The sequence below is a fragment of the Pan paniscus genome, chromosome 11 (genome assembly GCF_029289425.2).
Source record: "Pan paniscus chromosome 11, NHGRI_mPanPan1-v2.0_pri, whole genome shotgun sequence".
NCBI lineage: Eukaryota > Metazoa > Chordata > Mammalia > Primates > Hominidae > Pan > Pan paniscus.
The window spans coordinates 18,312,274-18,337,704 of record NC_073260.2 but is presented as its reverse complement, the minus strand read 5'-3'; the positions used below and the strand labels follow the sequence as shown (position 1 = coordinate 18,337,704).

At 37.3% G+C, this 25,431-nt stretch overlaps 1 protein-coding gene across 3 annotated transcripts in view; it reads right to left on the bottom strand.

The window, feature by feature from the left end:
- The window catches only part of C5 (complement C5), a 123,015-nt gene that overhangs the window by 56,028 nt on the left and 41,556 nt on the right, over nt 1-25,431 (bottom strand). For all 3 annotated transcript variants that reach the window (XM_024930018.4, XM_055117684.2, XM_063594244.1), the window contains 13 exons: nt 23,764-23,846; nt 22,046-22,136; nt 18,804-18,918; nt 17,098-17,224; nt 15,087-15,202; nt 13,190-13,375; nt 11,656-11,859; nt 9,380-9,589; nt 9,099-9,248; nt 7,992-8,121; nt 6,938-7,000; nt 5,612-5,809; nt 156-246 (listed from right to left, as the gene is read on the bottom strand). In XM_024930018.4, coding sequence (XP_024785786.2) covers nt 156-246; nt 5,612-5,809; nt 6,938-7,000; nt 7,992-8,121; nt 9,099-9,248; nt 9,380-9,589; nt 11,656-11,859; nt 13,190-13,375; nt 15,087-15,202; nt 17,098-17,224; nt 18,804-18,918; nt 22,046-22,136; nt 23,764-23,846 — 1,764 coding nt within the window. The remainder of the gene's footprint in view (nt 1-155; nt 247-5,611; nt 5,810-6,937; nt 7,001-7,991; nt 8,122-9,098; nt 9,249-9,379; nt 9,590-11,655; nt 11,860-13,189; nt 13,376-15,086; nt 15,203-17,097; nt 17,225-18,803; nt 18,919-22,045; nt 22,137-23,763; nt 23,847-25,431) is intronic.

Here is a 25,431-nt window from a genome sequence, read left to right as displayed (position 1 = left end):
AAAAAGCAAAGCAAAACAAAACAAAATTTGATCAAATTGCAGGATCATCTTAACTCCTATGCAAGCTATTGGGAAATGGGTAGTTTCTAGATTTTTGGCCATAATACTTGCATTATCCACATTTCTTTCAAGGAAACATGAAAGAAGTATAATACCTTCTGGGAACAAGATGAACTTCCCACAACCAGCTTTCTGGAAAATAACTCCGAATTTCTGGCTTGCTTACTGGTAACAGGGTCTTCATGTCTGGACAAAAAAATCATATTCAATTATGGAAAAACAATATAAATTCTACTTATAGGTGAATTTTAAAATATGGCCATTAATCTATAACTTAAGCATTTTCTGAAAGGTAAATAAAACATTTTGTTTAATGCTTCCAAAATAGAATTATAGGCAGGGTGCAGTGGCTCATGCCTGTAATCCCAGCACTTTGGGAGGCCGAGGTGGGCAGATCACCTGAGGTCAGGAATTCGAAACCAGCCTGGGCAACATGTTGAAACCCCGTCTCTACTAAAAACACAAAAATTAGCTGGGCATGGTGGCGGGTGTCTATAGTCCCAGCTACTCAGGAGGCTGAGGCACAAGAATCACTTGAACCTGGGAGGTAGAGGTTGCAGTGAGCCGAGATTGCACCACTGCACTCCAGCCTGGGTAACAGAGAGAGACTCTGTCACAAACAAACAAACAAACTATAAAGGCCTTAGGATTTTTCCACTAACAGCATTGGCAAAACAAAGCATTAAATATCTTTAATGATTTTTTTCTTAAATTGCTAAATGTTTAGTATTCCTGAGATTATACAAGATATCGATCAGTCTATAAAGTTATTTGCACTTATATAATTGTAATAATTGTGTTTATATTAGAAAAAAGGAGGCTTTATATGGTTCTCTGCCTTCTTTAACTTGGTAATTTGTTTATATTTACTTTAATAAAAATGGACTGAACTTCTGTTTTCATATAAGATGCCTTAATAGAAAACAAAACATGATATGCAAAATAACAGTTTTCAGACATTACAGCATAAGCAAGACTGTGATCTCTAAGAGAAAGGAAACAATTAGGTGAAACCTAAAATTGCCCCAGCTTACTGCCTAGAGGCAGTTTACAGACTAGGGCAGGGAGAGGAATACAAGCAGAGCCTGATGATTTTGAAGACTTGTGGCAACACTGATGGGAGTTTTGCAAGGCCAACTTGTCTGGAATGAGGGAGAGTTCCAGGAAGGAGGGGGCTGCAGAGAGAGACTTCTATCCAGCTGAAGCCAAGCCAGATGATTATAGTTGAAAAATTGAAAAACGAAAAAATATATGAGGGGGGAGAGCAAGATGGCTGAATAGAAGCCTACACCATTTGTCTTTCCTGTTGGTACACTAAATTTTAACAACTAACTACACACAAAAAGCACCATCAAGAGAACCAAAAATCAGGCGAGCAATCACAGTACCTGGTTTTGACTTTACATCGCCGAAAGAGACATTGAAGAGGGCAGGAAAGATAGTCTTGAAGCACCAATGCCACTCCTCCCACATCCCCTAGCAGTGACTGTGCAGCATGGAGAATCTCTGTGTTGGGAGAGGGAGAGTGCACTCATTCTGTGGCTTTGCATTGAACTCAGTGTTGCACTGTCACGGTGGAAAGCAGAACCAGGCTGTACTCACCTGGTGTCTGCCCATGGAGGGAGCATTTGGACTGGCCCTAGCCAGAGGGGCATCGCTCATCCCAGTGGTTGGAGCTTGAGTTCCAGCAAGCCTCCCCACCATGGGCTGGAGTGCTCTAGGGCCCTAGGTTAACTTGTGGGGCAGTCTAGGCCACAAGGACTGCAATTTCTAGGCAAGTCCTAGTGCACTGGAAGTCCTAGCCAGAACAATTAGACAAGAGAAGGAAATAAAGGTCATCCAAACTAGAAAGCAAGAAGTCAAGTTATCCTTGTATGCAAATGATATGATCATATATTTGGAAAAACCTGAGGACGCCACCAAAAAACTATTAGAACTGCTAAATGAATTCAATAAAGTTGCAGGATATAGAATCAACATACAAAAATCAGTAGCATTTCTATATGTCAATAATGAACAATGTGAAAAAGAAATTTAAAAAGTAATACCATTTACAATAGCCACAAATAAAATTAAATACCTAGGAATTAACCAAAGAAGTAAAAGATTTCTACAATGAAAACTATAAAACACCAATGAAAGAAATTCAAGAGGACACTCAAAAAAAATGGAAAGTTATTCCATATTCATGGATTGGAAGAATCAATATTGTTAAAACGCCTTAATACCCAAAGCAATCTACTGATTCAATGCAATCTCTATGAAAACACCAATAACATTCTTTGCAGAAATAGAAAAAAAAATCCTAAAATTCATATGGAACTACAAAAGACCAGAATAGCCAAAGCAATCCCGAGCAAAAAGAAAAAAACTGGAGGAATCACATTACCTGACTTCAAATTATACTATAGAGCTATAGTAACCAAAACAGCATGGTAGTGGCATAAAAGCAGACATATAGACCTATGGAACAGAATAGAAAACCCAGACAAATCCACACACCTATAGTGAACTCATTTTTGACAAAGGTGCCAAGAACATACATTGGAGGAAGGACAGTCTCTTCAATTAATGGTGCTGGGAAAACTGGTTATCCCATTCATGCAGAAGAATGAAACGTGACCCTTATCTCTTGCCATATACAAAACTCAAATAAAAATTGATTAAAGATTTAACTCTAAGACCTCAAACTATAAAACTGCTATAGGAAAACACTGGGAAAACTCTCTAGGACATTGGTCTGGGCAAAAGTTTCTTGAGTAATACCCCACTACACAGACAACCAAAGCCAAAATGGACAAATGGGATCACATCAAGTTAAAGAGCTTCTGTACAGCAAAGGAATCAATAAAGTAAGCAGACAACCTACAGAACAGGAGAAAATACTTGCAGCTACCCATCTGACAAGAGATTAATAACAAGAATATATAAGGAGTTCAAACAACTCTACAGGAAAAAATGTAATAATCCCACTTAAAAATGGGCAAAAGATTTGAATAGACATTTCTCTAAAGAAGACATACAAATGGCAAAAAAGCATGTGAAAAGGTGCTCAACATCAGTAATCACCAGAGAAATGCAATCAAAGCTACAATGAAATATCATCTCATCTCAGTTAAAATGGCTTTTATTCAAAAGACAGGCAATAACAAATGCTGGAGGGGATGTGGAGAAAAGGGAACCCTTGTACACTGTTAGTGGGGATGTAAATTACTATAACCACTACGGAGAACAGTTTGGAGGTTCCTTAAAAAACAAAGAATAGAGCTACCATATGATCTGGCAATCCCACTGCTGGGTATATACCCAAAAGAAAGAAAATCAGTACATCGAAGAGATATCTGCACGCCCATGTTTGTTGCTGCACTGTTAAAAATAGTCAGGATTTGGAAGCAACCTAAATGTCAATCAACAGATGAATGGATAAAGAAAATGTGGTGCATATACACAATGGAATACTACTCAGCCATGAAAAGAATGAGATCCTGTCATTTGCAACAATATGGATGGAACTGGAGGTCATTATGTTAAGTGAAATAAGTCAGGCACAGAAAGACAAAATTCACATGTTCTCACTTATTTGTGGGTGCTAAAAATCAAAACAATTTAACTCATGGAGATATAGAGTAGAAGGCTGGGAAAGGTAGTAGGAGGATGAGGGGGATGTGGGGATGGTTTATGGGTACAAAAAATAGAAAGAATGAATAAGACTTAGTACTTGACAGCACAACAGGGTGACTACAGTCAATAATAATTTAATTGTACATTTAAAAATAACTAAAAGAGTATAATTGGATTGTTTATAAAACAAAGGAGAAATACCTCAGGGGATAGATACCCCATTTTCCATGATATGATTATTACTTATTGCATTCCTGTATCAAAGTATCTCGTGTAGCCCGTAAATACTATTTACCCACATAAATTTAAAAATTAAAAAAAATTAAGAGAAAAAAAGCCAAATCCTCCCTCCAAAAAGAAAAACAACATATGGACTAGATTGTTTATTAAAATTCTGCTTATAATAAGCAAATATTATTAGCCAGGCATGGTGGCAGGTGCATGTAATCCCAGCTACTTGGGAGGCTGAGGCAGGAGAATTGCTTGAACCCGGGAGGCGGAGGTTGCAGTGAGCTGAGACTGCGCCATTGCACTCCAGCCTGGGCAACAAAAACAAAACTCTGTCTCTCAAACAAACAAACAAACAAAGCAAAACAAATATTGGAAAACAATCTGAATCTTAGACACTGTACATCTCAATGAATATATTTCTACAAACATAAATTTTGTGGCCATTTACCAAAATTATGGTTATTAGATATTGCTTAACAATAGGGCTATGTTCTGAGAAATATGTTGTTAGATGATTTTGTTGTGTAACCATCATGGAGCATACTTACACTAATCTAGATGGTATAACTTACTACAGATCTAGACTATATAGTATAGCCTATTTCTCCTAGGCTACAAACCTGTACAGCATGTTACTGAACAGAATACTGCAGACAACTGTAATGCAATGATAAGTATTTGTGTATCTAAGCATATCTAAACACAGGAAAGGTACAGAAAAAATACGGTATTATAATCCTATAGGATCACCACTGCACATGTGGTCCATCATTGATGAAAATGTCATTATGCAGCACACATAAGTATAAAACAGAAGCTGTCATTTTGCTTTTGCTTGTTTTGTTAAAGACTATACATAGGCTGGGCACAGTGGCTCACGCCTGTAATCTCAGCACTTTGGGAGGCCGAGGTGGACGGATCACCTGAGGTCAGGAGTTCGAGACCAGCCTGGCCAATATGGTGAAACCCTGTCCCTACTAAAAATACAAAAATTAACCAGGTGTGGTGGCAGGCGCCTTTAATCCCAGTTACTCAGGAGGCTGAGGCAGGAGAATCGCTTGAACCCAGAGGCAGAGGTTGCAGTAAGCCAAGATTGCACCACTGTACTCCAGCCTGGGTGAGAGAGCCAGATTCCTACTGAAAAAAAAAAAAAAAAAAAAAAGACTATATATAAAGTCCTAAAAGTTCTGAAAACATGTTAATGAGAGTTCTATAAATTCTGGAAACATGTATTGTGGTTGAAACTGAAATAAGACATCAGCTTTTATATAAGTACACTTAACCTTAGGCTAGATTTAGAAATATTCTCCTTTATTTCATCAATGTAGATATAGACAGAATTTTTAATGGTTGTAATATCACAAAAGCGTAGACTTGTAGAACTCACAGGCATATTGGAGAGGATCTGGTCAAAGCTCCTTGCATGAGGCTTAGAGAGGATAAATAATCATTCAAGTTTATGGGATGACTTGGCTTTAAGGTTATGCCAGGTCTTAACTCTGGCCTAGTGTACTCTGCTCTGTACTGTACCTCTTCAGATGCCCAAAAATGAAGGATTTTTTTTTCTTATGGACATTTACAAGTTATCTTTTCTACTTTCAATTCTAAATAGATCATGAAAACTGCCTTTCTTAGCAGCATAAAATTACACAAAATTCCCCATATTGGGCAGAATTCTGATAGAAAATGTCATACTTACGTAGCCTTCCCAATTGCATGTCTTTATGAGAGATATTAGCACGGAGCTGGCTTGCGACGACACAACATTCAGTGAAAGCTTTGACGCATCTTAGCCCTAAACTAATCCGTGCAGCTCGCTGCTCACAGGTTTCATCATTATTAACGCAGGCTCCATCGTAACAACATTTCTTCACTACTGAATGTTTATATTTAGCAGCTGAAATGGTAATAATGCAAGTGCTCTTGATGACTCAGAGTCATAACATCTCAGGCTTAGAAGGAATCTCAAGGGATACCTGGTTTCTGTTGCTATATGACCCCCCTACCCACAATAGTTATGGCTAGTTGACTGTCCAGACTCCCCTTGGAACTATTCTAAGAATGGGGAGAATGTGACCTTACCAAATGGTCCATTCCAGCTCACACTAAATGGTTAAAGGGTTTCCTGCAATTAAGCTAAATACTAACTCTTGAAACTGGAACTTTGGGTTCTGCTGAAAATATGCAGAAAAATATAGAAAAAGAATAGAAAATGTTTTTTAAGAAAATAAGTTAAATATCCAAGAAGCCTTCAAATATTTGAAGATGGCTATCATCACTATACAAATATTTCCTTCTTCAAGCTGAATATCCTATTTTTCAAAAACTTCTTATATAACATGGTTTGTGGACTTCACCTAGTAGCATTATCCTTCACTGTAAGTGCTCAGATTAGTCAATGTCTCTCTTTTCATATCATTAGAACTTAGAATAAAGGTTAGAATTAAAATAACTCATATACAAATGGAAGAAACTATTATATTACCATAGGCATGATATTAGTTGAACTCAATTTGCTGACTCCCAGTTTGATATTCTTTCTACAGTAGCATGACGAATTATCATAACCATTTAAATAATTATTTTAAAATAATTCTCACAAGATGCATTTTCCAAAGAACAATGCTACTAACAGTTAAATATATGAAATAGAAGTAATAGACTTCTAGGTATATCCCCAAAATAGTCAAATCATGGATTTTGTCAGAATAAAATGGAAGGATATGATTTTAATTGCCAGATGAAGTTATCAGAGAGAAAATATTTATGACAAATAAAAGCTAATATTTTGGATTTTAGAGCTTGAAGTAATAAAGACCTATTTCCTTAGATTAAGGCTATGGCAAATGAACTACTAGACTTTATTTGGATTAATCTTTCTGAGAGAGATAAGCTAGACCTCCATACATATCTTTCTTTTCATTCATTCTATTTCAATTAGGGGAATTTATATAACATTTAATTTTATCCAGTTTTTGAATGATATGACCATAACCTTTTTACAATCACATGAATCTTACAGTACCTATTTCTCCTATCTTCTTTTGCAGCATTCTTCTTGGCCTGAGAATTTCTTTACAAGGTTCGTCTGGTTTTTTTTTAAGAAAAGATAAAGAAGAAGGATTAAAAAGGAGATAAAATCTCAAAAAAAAAATTCCATGAAACTAAGTATTTAGAGCCTTCACAAGTCATTCCTTAACAAATATTGAGGGGCTGCTTTGGATTAGGAACTGTGCACCATACTTCTTAATATGACTTGTTTTATCTTAGTGGAGTTCATGATCTAGTGTCATATCTTTTGACTTATTTTATCTGAATTTGGTTTTGAATCCTGCAGCCTCTCTGATCCACTGATTCCAGAGAAATACCTAAGCATTTAGAGTGAGTGATGCTTTTGTTGGGTATGCTATTTTTATTATTTGCTCTTTGTGCTATATTATTGCAAATATAACTATGAATACCACAATATCAAATATAATTATGAACAATTTTAAAACCATAGAAAGAAGATGATTAAGGTATGGTTACTATCCTTAAAGAGCTCCTGATGCAGTAGGTGAGCAGGACTTACAACTACATGTAAGAATGCACAATGACACAATGCTGTTCTATAACTTGTAAATAGATCTAGTCCCTGCAATAGCCTCCCTATTAAAGGAGGAGGGAATTATAAATTCTATGTGGGGAAGAGGTCTCGTAGAGGCGATGATTCTTACATTGCTTCTCCAGGCTAATGAAGGGGAAACCAATTCCAATAAATAAAGGCCCAAAGGTGCAAAATAGCATAATGCCACTCAAGAACTCCACTTGGTTCTGTAGAGCTTAAACATAACGTAAGGCACAGCAGGGTAAGAGCTAGTTGGAGAAAGCCAGGGAGAAGATCATGGAAGGTTTTGAGTACTGCACTAAAGAATTTGTACTTTATCTTGAAGGCCAGTGAAACATTTTATACAGGTGAGTTATGTAGTCTTGGCATTCTAAGATCAGGGTACAGAATATTTGGGAAGAAGGATAAAAATGAGATCTGGGGGGCAAATGATCAATGGGATTTTCAGTAATAAACATGCTGAGCATTTTACCATTTTCTTGGGAGTCATCTGCATTTGCATTAGTGAGGAAGGTAAGTCCAGCTAGGTGGAACACATTGGCATTGTTGAGGCCACCACCTGCCCCACAGCCCAGATCACTCTTCTCTAAGAATTGAAATACCTGTCCAGAAAGGCAAAATGTTGAGCCCATTGAGATGTATAAATCATTCCTCTAAAGATCTAAAAGGTACTAATTGTTACATGGTTATCACAAACCAGTGAAATACACAGATGATATTTTTCAAATGATCAAAGACAAAATTTCCCAACTTTGTTTCTAAGTTTGTCCTTTTGTATTTATAAATACATAACTATTCAAAGTTAAATCAAGAACTAAGTCTTAAACAAATAGCTTTGATGAGGAGTTTCTTAGAAACTGATATACAGTGTTTTGTACATAGAATGAATGCTGCAATCAATATAATGTTCCAAATAAATAAATAAATAGGTATGAATGCATGAAGGACTGAATTAACATAGAAATTAATTTTAAGTTGCTTTAAAAGCACAACTTTGTGCATTTTGGTGGGGAGGTCCCTAGGTTCTAAATGGGTGAAGACTTGTTTGGACAGGCTTATTCGTTCTCCGAATATTTTTTAATTTTACAGTTTCTCAGTCCTTCCTTCCTTGTTCAAAGAAATTCAAGCCTCGAAAATAATAGCTGAACATAATAAGATAAATAGGAACTTATGAGAATTGAATGATTTTGAGATTCTTCTGTGCTATGGATTTCAATGAGAGTTAAAAAAAATCCAAATGTTACCTATACGGGTCTTTCCTGTGCTGCTACTAGCTACTGTAACTGCCATCAACACCCTACCCTAAACCTCCAAAGTATTCTGATAGTAATTTTTCCTCCATGAATGTAATTGCTACCATGATCATATATTCTTAAAGTGCTTACGTTTACATTTGAAAAACAAAAGAGGATTGACCTGTGCTTTGGGAGCTAACATGAGGATAGTTTACCTTCCTAAAAATGAGTATGTTGAGTAGATTACAGAAAAGCAGGCCTAGTCTTCCCTTAGTTCTTCCCACATATCCTAGCCTGGTGGCCACACTTCATGCAACACTGCAGTGAGACATGCATTACTTAACTCTTTCCAAGGGCTTTTTGGCTCCTCTTTGGACTCCATACACAGCACTGTCCACTGCTGCTAATGCCACCCAGGAATCCATTCCAGTTGCCATATTAAGAGACACAGTTTGGCCTGGAGAATATGCATCTGCATCAGGAGACAGATGAACCTAAAAGTTCATTTGAAAAAGAAAAGAAAAGATCATTTGTATGAGACAAGACTTTTCAGAAGCAGCTAAAACTTTGGCAGCCTCCTTCATTGAAAAGAAAATTCAATTGTGACTTATAATTTGTGGCTTACCTGGAGCTGGTTGCCACATTTTTCTTCAATATTTAACCAGACTGAATCAGACACTAATTCTGCTGTCTGCTCTCCTGTGACGATGTAATAGACCAGAAGTCGGGATGAAGGAACCATGTTCTGTGTTACTGGAATGTTTATACTTTGATAAGACGCATCTGAAAATTTCTCCCTCGTGCCAAAGTGGATAATTTTGCCCTTGGATAAAATCTAAAAATAAACAGCAGCAGCAACAATAAGTAAAAAATAAACAAACAAAAACAAAACCTGTGCTTTAGGATGCAGCCTGGAGCTGGAGCAGAAATTATGTCAAAGAAAAATAAAGTTAGGCTGGGCACAGTGGCTCACACCTGTAATCCTAGCACTTTGGGAGGCCGAGGTGGGCCGATCACTTGAGGCCAGGAGTTCAAGACCAGCCTGGCCAACATAGTGAAACACCATCTCTACTAAAAATACAAAAGTTAGCCAGGCATGGTGGTGCATGACTGTAATCACACCTACTCGGGAGGCTGAGGCATGAGAATTACTGGAGCCCGAGAGGTGAAGGTTGCAGTGAGCTGAGATCATGCCACTGCACTCCAGCCTGTGCAACAGAGCAAGACTCTGTCTCAAAAAAAAAAAAAAAAAAAGACATACCAATTTTGGCTGGGCACGGTGGCTCACACCCGTAATCCCAGAAGTTTGGGAGGCCAAGGCAGGCAGATCACCTGAGGTCAGGAGTTTGAGACCAGCCTGGCCAACATGGTGAAACCCTGGCTCTACTAAAAATAGAAAAATTAGCCAGGCACTGTGGTGGGCATATGTAATCCCAGCTACTCGGAAGGCTGAGGCAGGAGAATTGCTTGAACTTGGGAGGCAGAGGTTGCAGTGAGTCGAAATCATGCCACTGCACTCCAGCTTGGGGGACAGAGCGAGACTCCACCAAAAAGAAAGGAAGGAAGGAAAGAAAGAAGGGAGGGAGGGAGGGAGGGAAAGAAAGAAAGAAGGAAGGAAGGAAGGAAAGGGAGGGAGGGAGGGAAAGAAAGAAAGAAAAGAAAGAAACAAGGAAGGAAGGAAAGAAAGAAAGGAAGGAAGGAAGGAAGGAATGAAGGAAGGAAGGAAGAGTGAGTTAACGTTTATGGGCCTACTATGTGCCAGGAACTTTAACATGTATATAACTCCTTTCATTCTCACAATACATCAATAAGAGGAATATTATTCTCCTCATTTAAGAAACTGAGGCTCAGAAACTAACTAAAAGTCATACTGATTTTAATTTAAAATCACACAACTAGTAAATTAGAGAGCTAAAATTTGAACCCAAAAACTGTTCAAAGTCATCACACTGTCACTAAAACCCCTTTGGTTTCACTGATTAAAAAAAAATAGATGAATAAGTGGAGTGCATCTTATTTGGGGATTTAAAGCCAGGGTTTAGATTCTAAATTGAAGGTTTAAGATTAAAAAAAAAAAATCACGTGAAGCCAAAATGCCCTCAGAGATCCCTTAAATTGTCCTTAGAGACCAGAACTGCATACATGGATTTGGTATCTAGTCCATAAAGAGTTTCCCTTTATCAGTCAATATTTTTCTATGGTCCTCATTACTGTTTTTTCAATTTCTTCCTCAAAAATATTGAAAAGCCAACAGCATGCACTTGGCCTGGCCGTCGAAATAATTCATTCCATTTCTTTGGTGATTGTCAGGAAGCTCTTAATATTTTCTGTAAGTTTTTTTCTTGGTTTCACCAACAGGCTTCATCGATCCACCTCTGTTTAATATAAATGATGCAATAGGGATGTTGCTGAGCTATGGAATTGGAACAGGCAAGATAGGATTCAATTCTCAGGAGAGGATTTTGCTTCCCCGTTTTTTGACAATAAAATTCACTTATCCGAACTGGGTCTAGGCATATAATCTTTGGCCATGAAAGAGAACAGAGGCAACATGATTTAATCAGGTTCTCGCTTTGGAATAACTAGGCTCTCTTTGGTAAAAAGTGTTATTAGAACAGGAGTCAGAGTCCTCAGCTCAAATCAAAATTTTCCTCTTCCCAGCTGAGTAACCATCATAAGTCTTTTAACTTCTCTGTCCCTCAGTTTCCTCATCTGTGAAATGGTCATGAAAATCATGCCCTATTTCAAAGGTTTTTTGAGAAACTGATGTTCAAGTTAGATGATGTTCTTGAAAGTGCTTTGGGAATAAAAGTATAAAGGATAATTCTAATGCCTCTCTAGAGGCAAAAGAAAATGTTCCATGTGGGGGAATAAGATGTAAATCCATCATTATGTACTTACCAAGTAATTATAGTGAGTTATTTTGTCAATATATGGGCTTTTGGGGGTAACAATAATATTCAGATGTTCTCCCACTAGCAAAGCCTTATGGTTATCAGTCCAATCAATATAAAGGTAACTTTGGCTGAGAGATGAGTATGCTATTGCTCGGTAACCTTCCCTGGCCTGATTTTCTTCTGGAAGATCTGGAGCATCAGTTTTGACCTGAAAAGAGAAATTTCAAAAAGACATGTATACTGTGATGTAATGCTTTCTGTAAAACATACCTTTCAAATTATTTTCCTTGCTTTATAAATTTCTATATTTCACAATAACAAATGCTAAAGGGGAAAAAAACCCTCCATTACTTCAGTGTTTATACAGCTGTGGTGTCAAGCAACTTTACAAAGACTACAGACAAGAATGATGGGATTATGGGCTATGGCGGAAAAGTCTGAAATGAAGAGAAAAAGATGCTCCAGGAATAAATATTGGTGGTCTTCCTGAAATGTCATGGTAAGTTGGGACTTCTCCTTGCATGGGATGATTACAGAGAGATGCCTAAGCATTTAGGAAATGGGGGTAGGAGAAGGGAGGTAGTGGGGAGGTAGCACTAACTCTTGGGGACAGGAGCTATGAACGAACATCTCAGAGACTATCTGGCCCAGTTTCATTGTAAAGTAGAGGCACAGATGGGTGCTTATAAATATGAGGTGGAGAAGAAATGATATCATGGCAGCAATATCTACCCTCAGACAGCAGAAATGTTATTAGCTTATGCTCTGGAGTCAGGTACATACTGGTTCGCATACCAGTACCACCACTTATTAACTCTGGATAAAATTAGTTAATCAAAAGAGAGGTTAGAAGCCTCCATTTCCTGAGCCACACAATGGCAAAGATAATATTCTAACTCATCTTGCTAATTAAATGGTGTTTCATGTATTCTTCATAAAGCTCTCAGCATGATGCCTAGCATTTAGTAAGTGCTCAATAGATGACAGTGAGCATATGCATGCTGCAGTCATTGGCCTATGTTATTATGTTACTATGTTAGTATGTAACTATGTTACTGTGTTATTGCTCATATTTTATTTGAGATTGGGAACTTAAATAATATTTGCTGCGAGAGAAGACTATTAAGTGGGCTCTAAAGTAGAATGGTTTCTGTAGTTAGAAAAAAGGGAGGCTTCCATATTTTTGACCCTTTTGTGGCCCTTCAGGGGATTAAAAGTGAGGGGGGAAAAGAGGATATTCCTAACACTCATGTGCACTGCTATACCTATTCTGAAGCTTCTAGAGTCTGATATGGTCTTAATGGTGTAAGATAAAACAATTAACTCCCAAATAAAAAATTGATACATTTATCTTCCTCAAGGACCATTCAATGGATTAGCAGATTGTCTCTGGGACTAATTTGTCTTGGATGCAAAATTATGGAACTGTTCACTGGACTCATGTGTAAAATCTGCCACATCTGTTCTGCACACTAGCCAAAACACATGGTCAAGAGTACACATTGTCCTAGAAAATACAACAGGAGAATTCAGCTCACATTAAACTCCAGCACCGTCACTCCAGATGGGAGATTAAGCACAAACGAAGCTACTCCATCATCAACACGTGTTACACTTTTGCTTGGATCCAAGTCAGATGTCTCTTGGTTTACATCAATTGTTTGTGCATTCAGGGTTACTGGGACCCCTCCTACCAACTGGTCAAGCGAATCTTTAACCTGCACCTGTTTGTCAAAACAATCCAAATCTATTTCAACAGCTCATCACTTATTTTAAAGCACAACAATTCTGAAATAATTTTCCTTCCTCCCCACCAAAGTATAAATTATTTATGTATTTTTTTCTTAAAATTTTTTTTTTCTGAGACAGAGACTTACTATGTTGCCCAGGTTGGAGTGCAGTGGCTATTCACAGGCACAATCATAGCGCACTGCAACCTTGAACTATTGGCCTCAAGCCATCCTCCCACCTCAGCCTCCCAAGTAGCTGGAACTATTTAGGCATGCTCCACCACACCTGGTTTACTTATGTTTAATTTAGTAAACAGAAGTGTATTCTCAGCTTATAGAAAGATTTAATTCTATTTAGTTAAATCATTCTTGAATAGATTCTCCCATAAATCAAGCAAACTCAAAACATAAATATCATTCTATTAAGTCAGTCAAGGAGTAGGTGTGATAAGGTCTTCTGCTATCTAACTTCTGTATTTCTTTGATTGATTTAGGACTGGATAAAGGAGAAAATGAGGCAATCGCTTCTGGGAATAAGTCCCTTGAATATGAGAAACAAAAATAGATACACCTTTTATCCTTTAACATCTACCTCTCACTGCCATATATATATATACACACACAATTCCACACAGATATAGTTTGTTATTTTACTTTTACATAAACATATTTTAAGCTTATGTTCTATATAATATTGTTATATTTACATATTTTAGTATATATATTATACATTACTGTATATGCATTATATGATACTTTGTTATATATTATTTTCTATATATAGTATATATATGTAAGAACCTACAAGCATGTCCAAACCTTGCTTTGGGCTTGGTAAATCCTTTTTTTTCTTAAAAGCCCATGACCCACAGTAAATAATAAATAACACATTTTGATTGTACTTAAGTTGATTTTAAAAAGTAACACATTTTCAAAGAACAAAAAAAAATTTTGCTCTGGATTTCTAAATTAAGGGCAGGGAATAAACATTTCCATTTAATCAACATAATAAAATATATTATTTATAATAAAATATATAATGATAGATAAAAATCTAAAAACCACATGAATGTTTCAATTCTATACTGTCAGCATTTAGAGGAGGAAAAGAAGGTGAAAGAGAGAGAAATGAATGCAGAGGAGTAAGCAAAAAAGACAGAAAAAAAGAGATTCAGGGACAGAAAGAAGCAAAAATGAAAAGAACAGAGAGCAATACAGAGACAAGAGATTGAACAGAGTTATGCACAAAGACAACACAGAGACAGAGGGAAACAAATGAGACACACTGGAGGCAAAAACATAGTGAGAGAAAGGAGTCTATTTTCAAGGAATGATATCTCCATCTTAAGGCTTTTTAAGAATTTGCCACCAAATAATTTTAAATGTTTGTATTTTTTGAACTAGAGTCTTATGAGATTTTATTTACATATAATTTAATGCTTATTTATTACATATAATTTAATGTTTATTTAGGGATGCCTAATACAAGGCTATCTTGCCCTCACTTTTGAAGTCATTGCCAAGGCTGCAGCTGACCTGCAATTTCCCATCCCTGTCTGTGTCCACCAGGAGGGGCAGGTTTCACAGAATAAGCTCCCTCTGTGACTTCACGGCAACATTCTTACCCTGTTTGCCACCCACATGTTTTCCATGAATAGAATAAGATGATCATATGTAGCAACGTCTACCCCCTCACCCCATCTACCTTGATGGGATATGGAATCCCAGGCTTCAGGAAAAGAGGAGTAGCAACCAAATTCAGTTTGTAGGGAGAGAGGACATATTTGATGCCAGGTATTTCTGCCTCTTCAGAAAATCCACCTAAGGAAATGGCAAGCATCATGTTGACAGTTTTTAGGAGTATCATGATCTGTATGGATATCCATTTCATCTCTATATGTCTCCACAGACTTATTCATTCACTCACTCCATTCTTGCATTCATTCATTTACCAGTAGTAAGTAGGACATAGGTCTTGCTTCAGAGGGGCACAGCAGAGAAGAGTTTAGACCTCAGGAGTTTCCAAGGCCTTATGCACAAGCTCGTATGTAGAGAAGCCCTTGGAGAAGTAGAGCTACAGGACTGGACTGAGGAAGGATGCCAGGAAGGGACACCACTTTTCATCAGTGGCCTGAGTTTCAGTTGACTGTATTCAAGGGATTGAGGAGAGAGGGAAGGGTCAGGCCAGAAACTGAGCCTTACAGAGGTGGAGGTGGGGGATGGGGGTTGGTGTTCACAGAGCATAGATACATAGAGAGAAATCAGAAAAAGGGAGCTTGATATAGAAAGAACCCTGAAGGGGAGTTCGAGACCAGCTGGGCCAACATGGCGAAACCTCATCCCTACTAAAACTAAAAAATGAAAACAAAAAAAGTGCCAGGCATGGTGGTATATGCCTGTAATCTCAGCTACTCGGGAGGCTGAGGCAGGAGAATTGCTTGAACCCAGGAGGCGGAGGTTGCATTGAGCTGAGACTGTACCACTGCACTCCAGTCTGGGCAACAGAGCAAGACTCGGGAGGGGAGGGAGGGAGGGGAGGGGGGAGGGGAGGGGAGGGGAAGGGGAAGGGGGAGGGGAGGGGAAGGGGAAGGGGGAGGGGAGGGGAGGGAAGGGAAGGGAAGGGAAGGGAAGGGAAGGGAAGGGAAAGGACATGACCGGACAACTGGCAAGAGCCCAATAATGTTATCCTCCAGGTAAAGATTAAGTTAAACTATTAAGAATAACATTTGAAGCTTTAATATTCCCAAACTCCTTTCCAATATTACATCTCTAATACATTCTATACATATCCTATATTTTAGCCAAACTGGATGATCTGCTGTCCTCAAAGATTAAGCTTCACCATCTACTGTTCTTCATCTGCCCTCTCTGTGGAGGGTTTCTGTTTCACCCCGTCTAGCAACTCTGCCTCAAAACCCTAATTATTTTTCAAGACTGATCATCTTCACAACACTGTTCTTGCTTGCTCAACAATCATCTAGAAGCTCACCTTCCTCTGAATCCTATTGCATTAATATTTTGCTTAGAGCTCATATGGAATTCTTTCTTGCAACAGTTCTTTCTTCACCTGTCTTATACCTGATGCTAATTTGTAAGCCACTTTAGTGTAGGCATCATACATCATTAATGTTTGCAAGCCTGTCTGTTTGGCAATACTTTAAATATCTCATAGATACTGCTTAAAATGAACTTATTTAAAATAAGTTGAGGAAAAAATAAAAAGAAGGAACATTAAAATAATGTTGAAAACTTTAGGCTTTAGGAAACATTCAGTTTGACTCCATCATTATGTAGACTATAATAATGATAATAGTAATACCTTTTATTTGTATAGTACTTTATCAAATAGTTTTACATACATAATCTTATTTTGGTTTTGATTTTCACCAGGTGAGGACACTAGGGTGCCAAATGGTCAAGGCAGAGAGCCTGCAGAACTACTTTGGACATGAATTGGGTACGGTTTTCCCATTTGTGCAGTAGAAGTGGAGGTAATAGGGACCCAATGGCTTGCCCAATGACTAAAAAGAAGCAGAGCCCTACTGCCTTTTTATAACTATATAAAAGTCTACTTCTTATAATTATATTTAACTATGAAAGAAAATACAATGTGAAATAATTATAGAAATTGGAAATTATTTATATCTTTAATATTCTGTCTAAATAGTTTTCAAAAGAAAGTATACACACACACACACACACACACACACACTTACCTGTAGACTCTATGACTGTTACAGCAATATAAAGGTACTTGTTGTTTAAATCTTCTAAACTGTAGTATGACAGTTCTTTGACTGCTGTTTCAGAATCAAATGTGACTTGAGCAATTCCATTTATCAACTTTTTAAAAGGAGAAAAAGGAGGAGTTATTTCAGAGAAGAACTTATAAAGAAAAATTAATAAAATCTGCTTTTACTAGCCTCTAAATTGAAGGTAAATGTCAGAAGAATGGTTTAGTGTCAAAAGTAAAGTAGATAACCGAGTCCACAATTAAGCCCAGGATGTTATTTTCTAATTATTTGTATAGAATTATAGAAGTAGAAGAGTCTTGAACATCACATGGTCCAACAGGTCTTTTTGGTAATAGCTGACAAACACGCCTTCTTCCAATTCCTGCATCATCATTCATCTTTCTAGGCCTCTCAGCGTACTTCCGCCCTTAACTGAGAGTTTGTTGGTTTTTATAATATTTAATTTGTACTTCACTGCTTACAAATTTAAATACTAATTTTAAAACACACAATGAGTAAAGGGATGTGGGGTTAAGTCATACTATATTATTTAATTATTAACACAACAGTAAAATAAACTTTGCCTTATTTTTTCTTATAAAATTGAATGACTTGAGGGCAGGCATTTTTGTCTTATTTAGCTTTAAATCCCAGTGTCTAGCACAGAATTTTGCATTTTAAAAATGCATTTAATTTACATCTTGAATTAATAAGATTGTAGAGGATAAATGATTGATGATGCAAACCAAATGAATATGCAAAAGTGAGCAAAAATGACATGAACTCATATCATCTGTGGTATAATGTAAAGAACGCTGAATAAGGGAAAGGGAACCAGCGCCCTAATCTCAGTTCCAGCAATCATTAGCCCTAAACTATGGACAAATAACTTCACGAATATTTCCTTGCAAGAAACTATGCTGTCTCTGGGCATATAAGGGAAATGATTCAGACTCACAAATAGTTTAATATTGAAAATGATAGATAAGTAAACAAGCCATTCCAATAAAGAAGGGTTTCTCAACCCCTCAGCATTATTGACATTTTGAACAGGATAATTCTTTGTTGTAGGGGCCTGCTCTGTGCATGGTAGGAATTTAGCAGCATCTCTGGCCTCTCCCTAGTAAATACCAGTAGCAACCACAAACGTCTCTGGACATTGCCAAATGTCTCCTTGGGGATAAAAAATCACTCCTAGTTGAGAACCACTGCAATGAAATGTGAAGAATGTGTTAAGAAAAGAGGCTATACAGCTGGGGCAGCTAACCTAGTGTAGAAGAGTCAGGGGAGGCTTCCCAGAGAAAGGCTGTCAATGTTGAAACTTAAAGAATGAGAAGGAATTAGCCAGGCAAAGAAGGGGCAGGAGGTGACAATGGGAAAGAGCATTTTCAAGCAGAATAAATGATATTGTAAAGACCTGGAGGCAAGAGAGACTTTGGTCAGTTAGAGAAATTGGAGTGATTAATACAAAGGGGAGGGAGGGAGGAAAGGGCATGAGATCAGCTGGCAAGGGAGGCTGATGCCAAGGAAAATGAACTTTACCCTAAAGGCAAAGGGAAGCCAATGGAGGATTTTAAGTTTCAACCTATCTAAAATGGGGGATTGGACTAGATGGTTTTTAAGTAACTTCTCATCTCTCACCTCTGGATGCATCTGTAGGTGTGAGTGACTGTGTCTTAACATCTTACCATTGTGTTTTGCATTGCTGTTTGCATCATTTCTTTTTGATCATCTTTTAAGTCTTCTCTTATTCCAAATGTGATATAAACATCAGCCTCAGTGACTACTTTATTATAAAAATATCTGTCAGACAATAGCACAAAACTGTTTTACTAACATGGTTACAATAACAGGATTCAGATAAAATGTAACAATTTGAAATTACGTAAAGCACTTGAGGCACTTTAAAGTGTCTTTCATCCTAAGCAAAAAGAACAAAGCTGGAGGCATCATGCTACCTGACTTCAAACTATACTACAAGGCTACAGTAAACAAAACAGCATGGTATTGGTACCAAAACAGATATATAGACCAATGGAACAGAACAGAGGCCTCAGAAATAACACCACACATCTACAACCATCTGATCTTTGACAAACCTGACAAAAACAAGAAATGGGGAAAGGATTCCCAATTTAATAAATGGTGATGGGAAAGCTGGCTAGCCATATGTAGAAAGCTGAAACTGGATCCCTTCCTTATACCTTATACAAAAATTAATTCAAGATGGATTAAAGACTTACATGGTAGACCTAAAACCATAAAAACGCTAGAAGAAAACCTAGGCAATACCATTCAGGACATAGGCATGGGCAAGGATTTCATGACTAAAACACCAAAAGCAATGGCAACAAAAGCCAAAATTGACAAATGGGATCTAATTAAACTAAAGAGCTTCTGCACAGTAAAAGGAACTACCATCAGAGTGAACAGGCAACCCACAGAATGGAGAAAATTTTTGCAATCTACCCATCTGACAAAGGGCTAATATCCAGAATCTATAAAGAACTTAAACAAATTTACAAGAAAAAAACAAACAACCCCATCAAAAAGTGGGCAAAGGATATGAACAGATACTTCTCAAAAGAAGACATTTATGCAGCTAACAGACACATGAAAAAATGCTCATCATCACTGGTCATCAGAGAAATGCAAATCAAAACCACAATGAGATACCATCTCACACCAGTTAGAATGGCAATCATTAAAAAGTCAGGAAACAACAGATGCTGGAGAGGATGTGGAGAAATAGGAACGCTTTTACACGGTTGGTGGGAGTGTAAACTAGTTCAACCATTGTGGAAGACAATGTGGCAATTCCTCAAGGATCTAGAACTAGAAATACAATTTGACCCAGTGATTCCATTACTGGGTATATACCCAAAGGATTATAAATCATGCTGCTATAAAGACACATGCACATGTATGTTTACTGCAGCACTATTCACACTAGCAAAGACTTGGAATCCACCTAAATGTCCATCAGTGATAGACTGGATTAAGAAAATGTGGCACATATACACCATGGAATACTATGCAGGCATAAAAAAGGATGAGTTCATATCCTTTGCAGGGACATGGATGAAGCTGGAAACCATCATTCTGAGTGAACTACCACAAGGACAGAAAACCAAATGCCGCATGTTCTCACTCACAGGTGGGAACTGAACAATGAAAACACTTGGACACAGTGCAGGGAACATCACACCCTGGGGCCTGTCATGGGGTGGGGGACAGGGGAGGGATAGCATTAGGAGAAATACCTAATGTATGATGAGTTAATAGGTGCAGCAAACCAACATGACACATGTATACCTATGTAACAAACCAGCACGTTGTGTACATGTACCCTAGAACTTAAAGTATAATAATAATAAATAAAGTGTCCTTCATGCACTATTACATTTCATCCTCATAAAGCCACATTAATAAAGCTATGTGCTAGATGAAAAAAATTGACCTTGGGGAGATCACAAGACTTAGAATTAGGGCCCTCTCCTATATGCCAAATTACTTCCTTGATAATTTTGATATCAGCTACTCTCTGTTTTCTTTTATGTTTTTAAAAGGGACATGTCCAATCTCACTGTTATATGAGATCTATTCTTCATAAAAAATTTAAACTGCATGTTTCCCTTTTTAGTTTAGAATTAAAATAAGAATAAAGTAAACTTTCTACCCAGCAAATAATACTATAGCAAGAGCTAACTTTCCTTATTTATGGTTTGAATAAATAGTCCCCATTATAGGAGGTCAGTTTCTATAATTTTCTCTCAAGTGAGCCTTTTATGCTGGTTTAGACCAAGTAATAAACACTCTATTTTCCAAATCAATGCTAATAAGAGAGCTAGCATAGGGTAATGTTTGAGGCATGGACTCTGGAACCAGACAGGCTGTGCAACTTACTAGCTGTATGATTTTGAGCAAATTATTAAACATTTATGTACCTCAGTTTTTCCACTTGTAACATGGGAATAGTAACAATATCAACGCATAGAGTTGTTGTAAAGATTAAATGTGCTAATATATGCTGAGTACTTAGAAGAGTACCCCACACATATAGTTATATAGATTGGTATAACTACATTATATTGTAATTTTAAAATGACCTAAGCTTTTGTGATAAGTTGCTTGCAAAACTAACCCCCAATTCTCTACCTCCCCATGTATCAACGACCTTTGCACAGTTCCTTGTGTCCACAATGTGTGGGAGGGGTCTATTTCCTCTGGGCTGAGCTTGTAACTTGCTTTGGACAAAAGAATATGTGGAAGTGATGGTGTGCCAGCACCAAGCCTAGGCTCAGGGGGACTTTCATGCTTCCATTCCCTCTTTGAGTGTTGCTGCTGCTACAAGCTAGCCTGCTGGATGATGAGAGGCACACACACTTTTAGCCCCATCCAACTGCCAGACATATGGACAGGATCTTCCTAGACCAGCCAGCCCCCAGCTGACCTACCAACTGGCTGCAGCTACATGGGTGAGCCCAGCTGACACCAGCCTGGCCCAGATCAGCAGAACTTCCCAGCTGACTCATAAATGGTGGGAGTTTCAAGGCACTGGGTTTTGAAGTAGTTATGCAGCATTAGCTGGCTGATTAAATCATTAAAAAAAGATAGGAAGTGAATCCTTCATATCTCAGTCCCAACATTCTAAGTCACCCTAGTTTCTAAACACATACACCAAACTTAGATCTTTGGCACTTTTCTTTGTTTTTGCTGTTGAATAGCCTACAAAGCTAAACTCAGAATCAGCTAAAATCAGAATAAGCAAATAAACTACCAGTATGATGTCTCCTTTATCAATTAGTCCCCAAATCATGGCACACTTTGATAATAAATCACAGATCTCACTTTGGGCAACTATCATCAACCAGAGTTGAGTTAATTTGAAAAATAAAAATAAAAACAACAAAAAAACAAATGTTCTTACCTTGCTTTTATAGTAATTTCAAAATTCTTAAAGTTCTTGTAACCAATGAAATTATATTCTGGTTCGATTGAGACAGAAAAATGTGGCAAGACTGAAAATAAAAACAAACAGGTAATATTACCATTTTGATTAGAGCAGACTTTAAAGCCTAGCAAACAGCTAGACTTTCTGGTATAGTTGGACAAGCTGTAACATCAACACAACATCCACCTTATTATCATAATCATCATCGTCATCATCATCATCACCAACAACAATCTCTGCAGAACCTTCCCACTCCACCAATCAGAGGTCAATCCAGAAGCACTTTGCCTATATTTTGATTACAGCATTTATTATAGGCAATAGGTTATTTCTTCCATTAGAGTATAGGTTCCTTGAAAACAAAAAAACTTTTCAATTGTGACATAACATAATGAAATTTGCATTTCAAGATTATTTTGGCTAATACCAAGCAAGATAGCTTGGAAGCAGAGACATCAGTTAGGAGGCTTTTGCTGTAGTCCAGGAGGGAGAGTGCTGATGAATTGATGAGAGTGGCTACAGACAGTAAGAGGTGGGTGGATTCTAGATATACAGAGAAAATACAAAAACACTTAGAAGAAGGGAGATGGGTTAGGATTATATGTTACAGAGAGCCTGTAATCTTGAAGGTTGAGTTTCATCATAACAAATTTGTTTTGTCACTGTTTTTCTTGTTAATTGTTAAAATTTGTGTCAGTATTTATTCTTCTCCATGTCATTATGAATCTCTTGAGGGAATAAAAAATGGCTTCAAGCAGAAGAAAGTTAAATTTGATAGCAGAGCACACAGAAATGCTAGTAAACTACTATAAGAAATGAAAGATTAAACTATTTACGTTACTTGTTAGTCTATTAATATAATTTATTTCAAATAATAAGAATATCTTAAATATTCAAATTAATATATTAGGAAGTTAGGAGCCAGAAAATAGTGTTGGACTAGGGGTAAGAAAACCTAATTGTTGTTTTTGTTTTGTCACTAATTTGTTTTAAGACTCAAGTAAATCATTTATTGGTTTTACTGGGTTCCACTCACCTCATCTATGACTATTTAAGTTTCTCCTAATAATAATCACAATTCTAGAAAGGATCTTTACTAGTCAAGCTCTTCAGGGGACTAGATCTCTTCCAGCTCTCTGATGGGGAACACAAGTACACAGAGGTTGTTCTGCTTGATCAGGGTTAAAGGCATGCTGGAACTAGAATCTAGGCATTCAACTACTACTCCTCCCTCCAACCTCTAGCCAGTACTTCTAGCCATACGTGCAGGCTGCCTCATCTTCATCTGGGAATAATTTTGCATTAACTACATTATTAAAAAGAATTATTGCAAAACACTAACTTTTTATAGAAAAACTTTTAATTGGCTGGGTGCGGTGGCTCATGCCTGTAATCCCAGCACTTTGGGAGGCCGAGGTGGGTGGATCACGAGGTCAGGAGTTCAAGACCAGCCTGGCCAAGATGGTGACACCCTGTCTCTACTAAAAATACAAAAATTAGCCGGCTATGGTGGTTGGTGCCTGTAATCCCAGCTACTCGGGATGCTGAGGCAGAGAATTGCTTGAACCCAGGAGGCGGAGGTTGCAGTGAGCTGAGATCGTGCCACTGCACTCCAGCCTGGGCAACAGAACGAGACTCCATCTCAAAAACAAAAAACAAAAAACAAAGAAAAACTTTTACTTGTCAGAAATTACCATATTCTTTAACTTCAAAATATGCGGTTCCAGTTGTTGAAAAGTCCTCTTTATATTTAGCCTTGATCGTCCACATACCATATCTGTGGAAGCAAAATATTTAAAATTATAGATGTCATCAAATGTTTTTAATTCACTCAGAGGAGATCTAATAAATTCCTGTTTTAAAGAGGGAAGAATACACAAAGATATATAAAACCTAAGTAATATATTTTATTTGTGACTGATTTTTAAGCAATAAATAATTGAGCATTTTTAGGATAATAGATAATAGATATTGTTTAGTAACCAGTTTTTCATATATTATATTATTTTTCCTGGTATTTTATCTTAATACAGTCATTAGTTTTGATTTGAAGAACTTATTTCTGAGAATTTATTTAATCTTGGAGCCTAATTATGCTAACATAATACTAAAATCCAAAATACAGTACAAAATCCATAATAATGTCTCTAGAAACATATAATACAAGACAAGCTTATACAGATGATAAAATTTACACCTCACAAAAATGAATTTATGGTTGGAAACAAAGCATGGTTTTTAAAAGATGAAAATGACCTGGCTTTAATTAATAACCTTTATTCAAAAATATATACTAGGCCAGGTATAGTGGCTCATGCCTATAATCCCAGCACTTTGGGAGGCCAAGGCAGGAGGATCGCTTGAGCCCAGGAGTTCAAGACCAGCCCGGGCAACATGAGGAAACCCCATCTCTACAAAAAAATACAAAAATTAGTCTGGTGTGGTGGTGCATGCTTGTAGTCCCAGCTACTTAGGAGGCTGAGGTGGGAAAATTGCTTGAGCCCGGGAGATCAAGGCTGTGGTGAGCTGAGATCACACCACTGCACTCCAGCCTGGGTGACAGAGTGAGACTCTGTTTCAAAAAAAACTATGTGTGTGTGTGTGTGTGTGTATATATATGTGTGTGTATACACACATATATATACACACACACACACATATATATACTGAGCCTACCTTGCAGATTGGCTATGAAGTCCACAAATGTTAATAGTATTATAATAATGATTATTACCATCATCATCAATTCAATGAATATTTATCAAGGGCCTATGATGTTGAACTGCTGGTGTGCAATACAGACAAGGCCCACCTTAAAGAGTTTATAAGCTAGTGGGGAATAAAAATGCCAGCAAGCAAGTAAAGAAATGATGATGACATTGAGATAAGTGTCATGAAGAAAATAAACAAGATGCTGAGATAGGGAGTAAAACAAAGCAAGAGATTACATTACATCATGCATCCAGGAATAGCCTTTTTGTAGCAGCTTCTACTCTGGGTCATAACAATGAAAAGAAGCCAGGCTTATGATGAGCCAGGTGAAGCCCATTCCAAGTAGAGGGGATGACATGTGCAAAGGTACGGAGGTAGGAAAGCACTGGACATGCCAGACCATGGCTGGCACATAATTTGCCATGGGGCAAGTGGCACAAGATGAAGTTGGAGAAATGATAGCAGTAATAAAATAATAGGCTTAATTCTGCACTATGGAACATGTAGTATTTTCAAGAATGTACACAATTTTTAAATTATCCAAGTTATTTAAAACCTCCAAATTCAATTTAAATTTTTAGAAAAATTTCAATCAGTGAATTAACTGAGGGCAGAGGAAAAATGACCATAAAAAGATGTTGCTCTAAAAT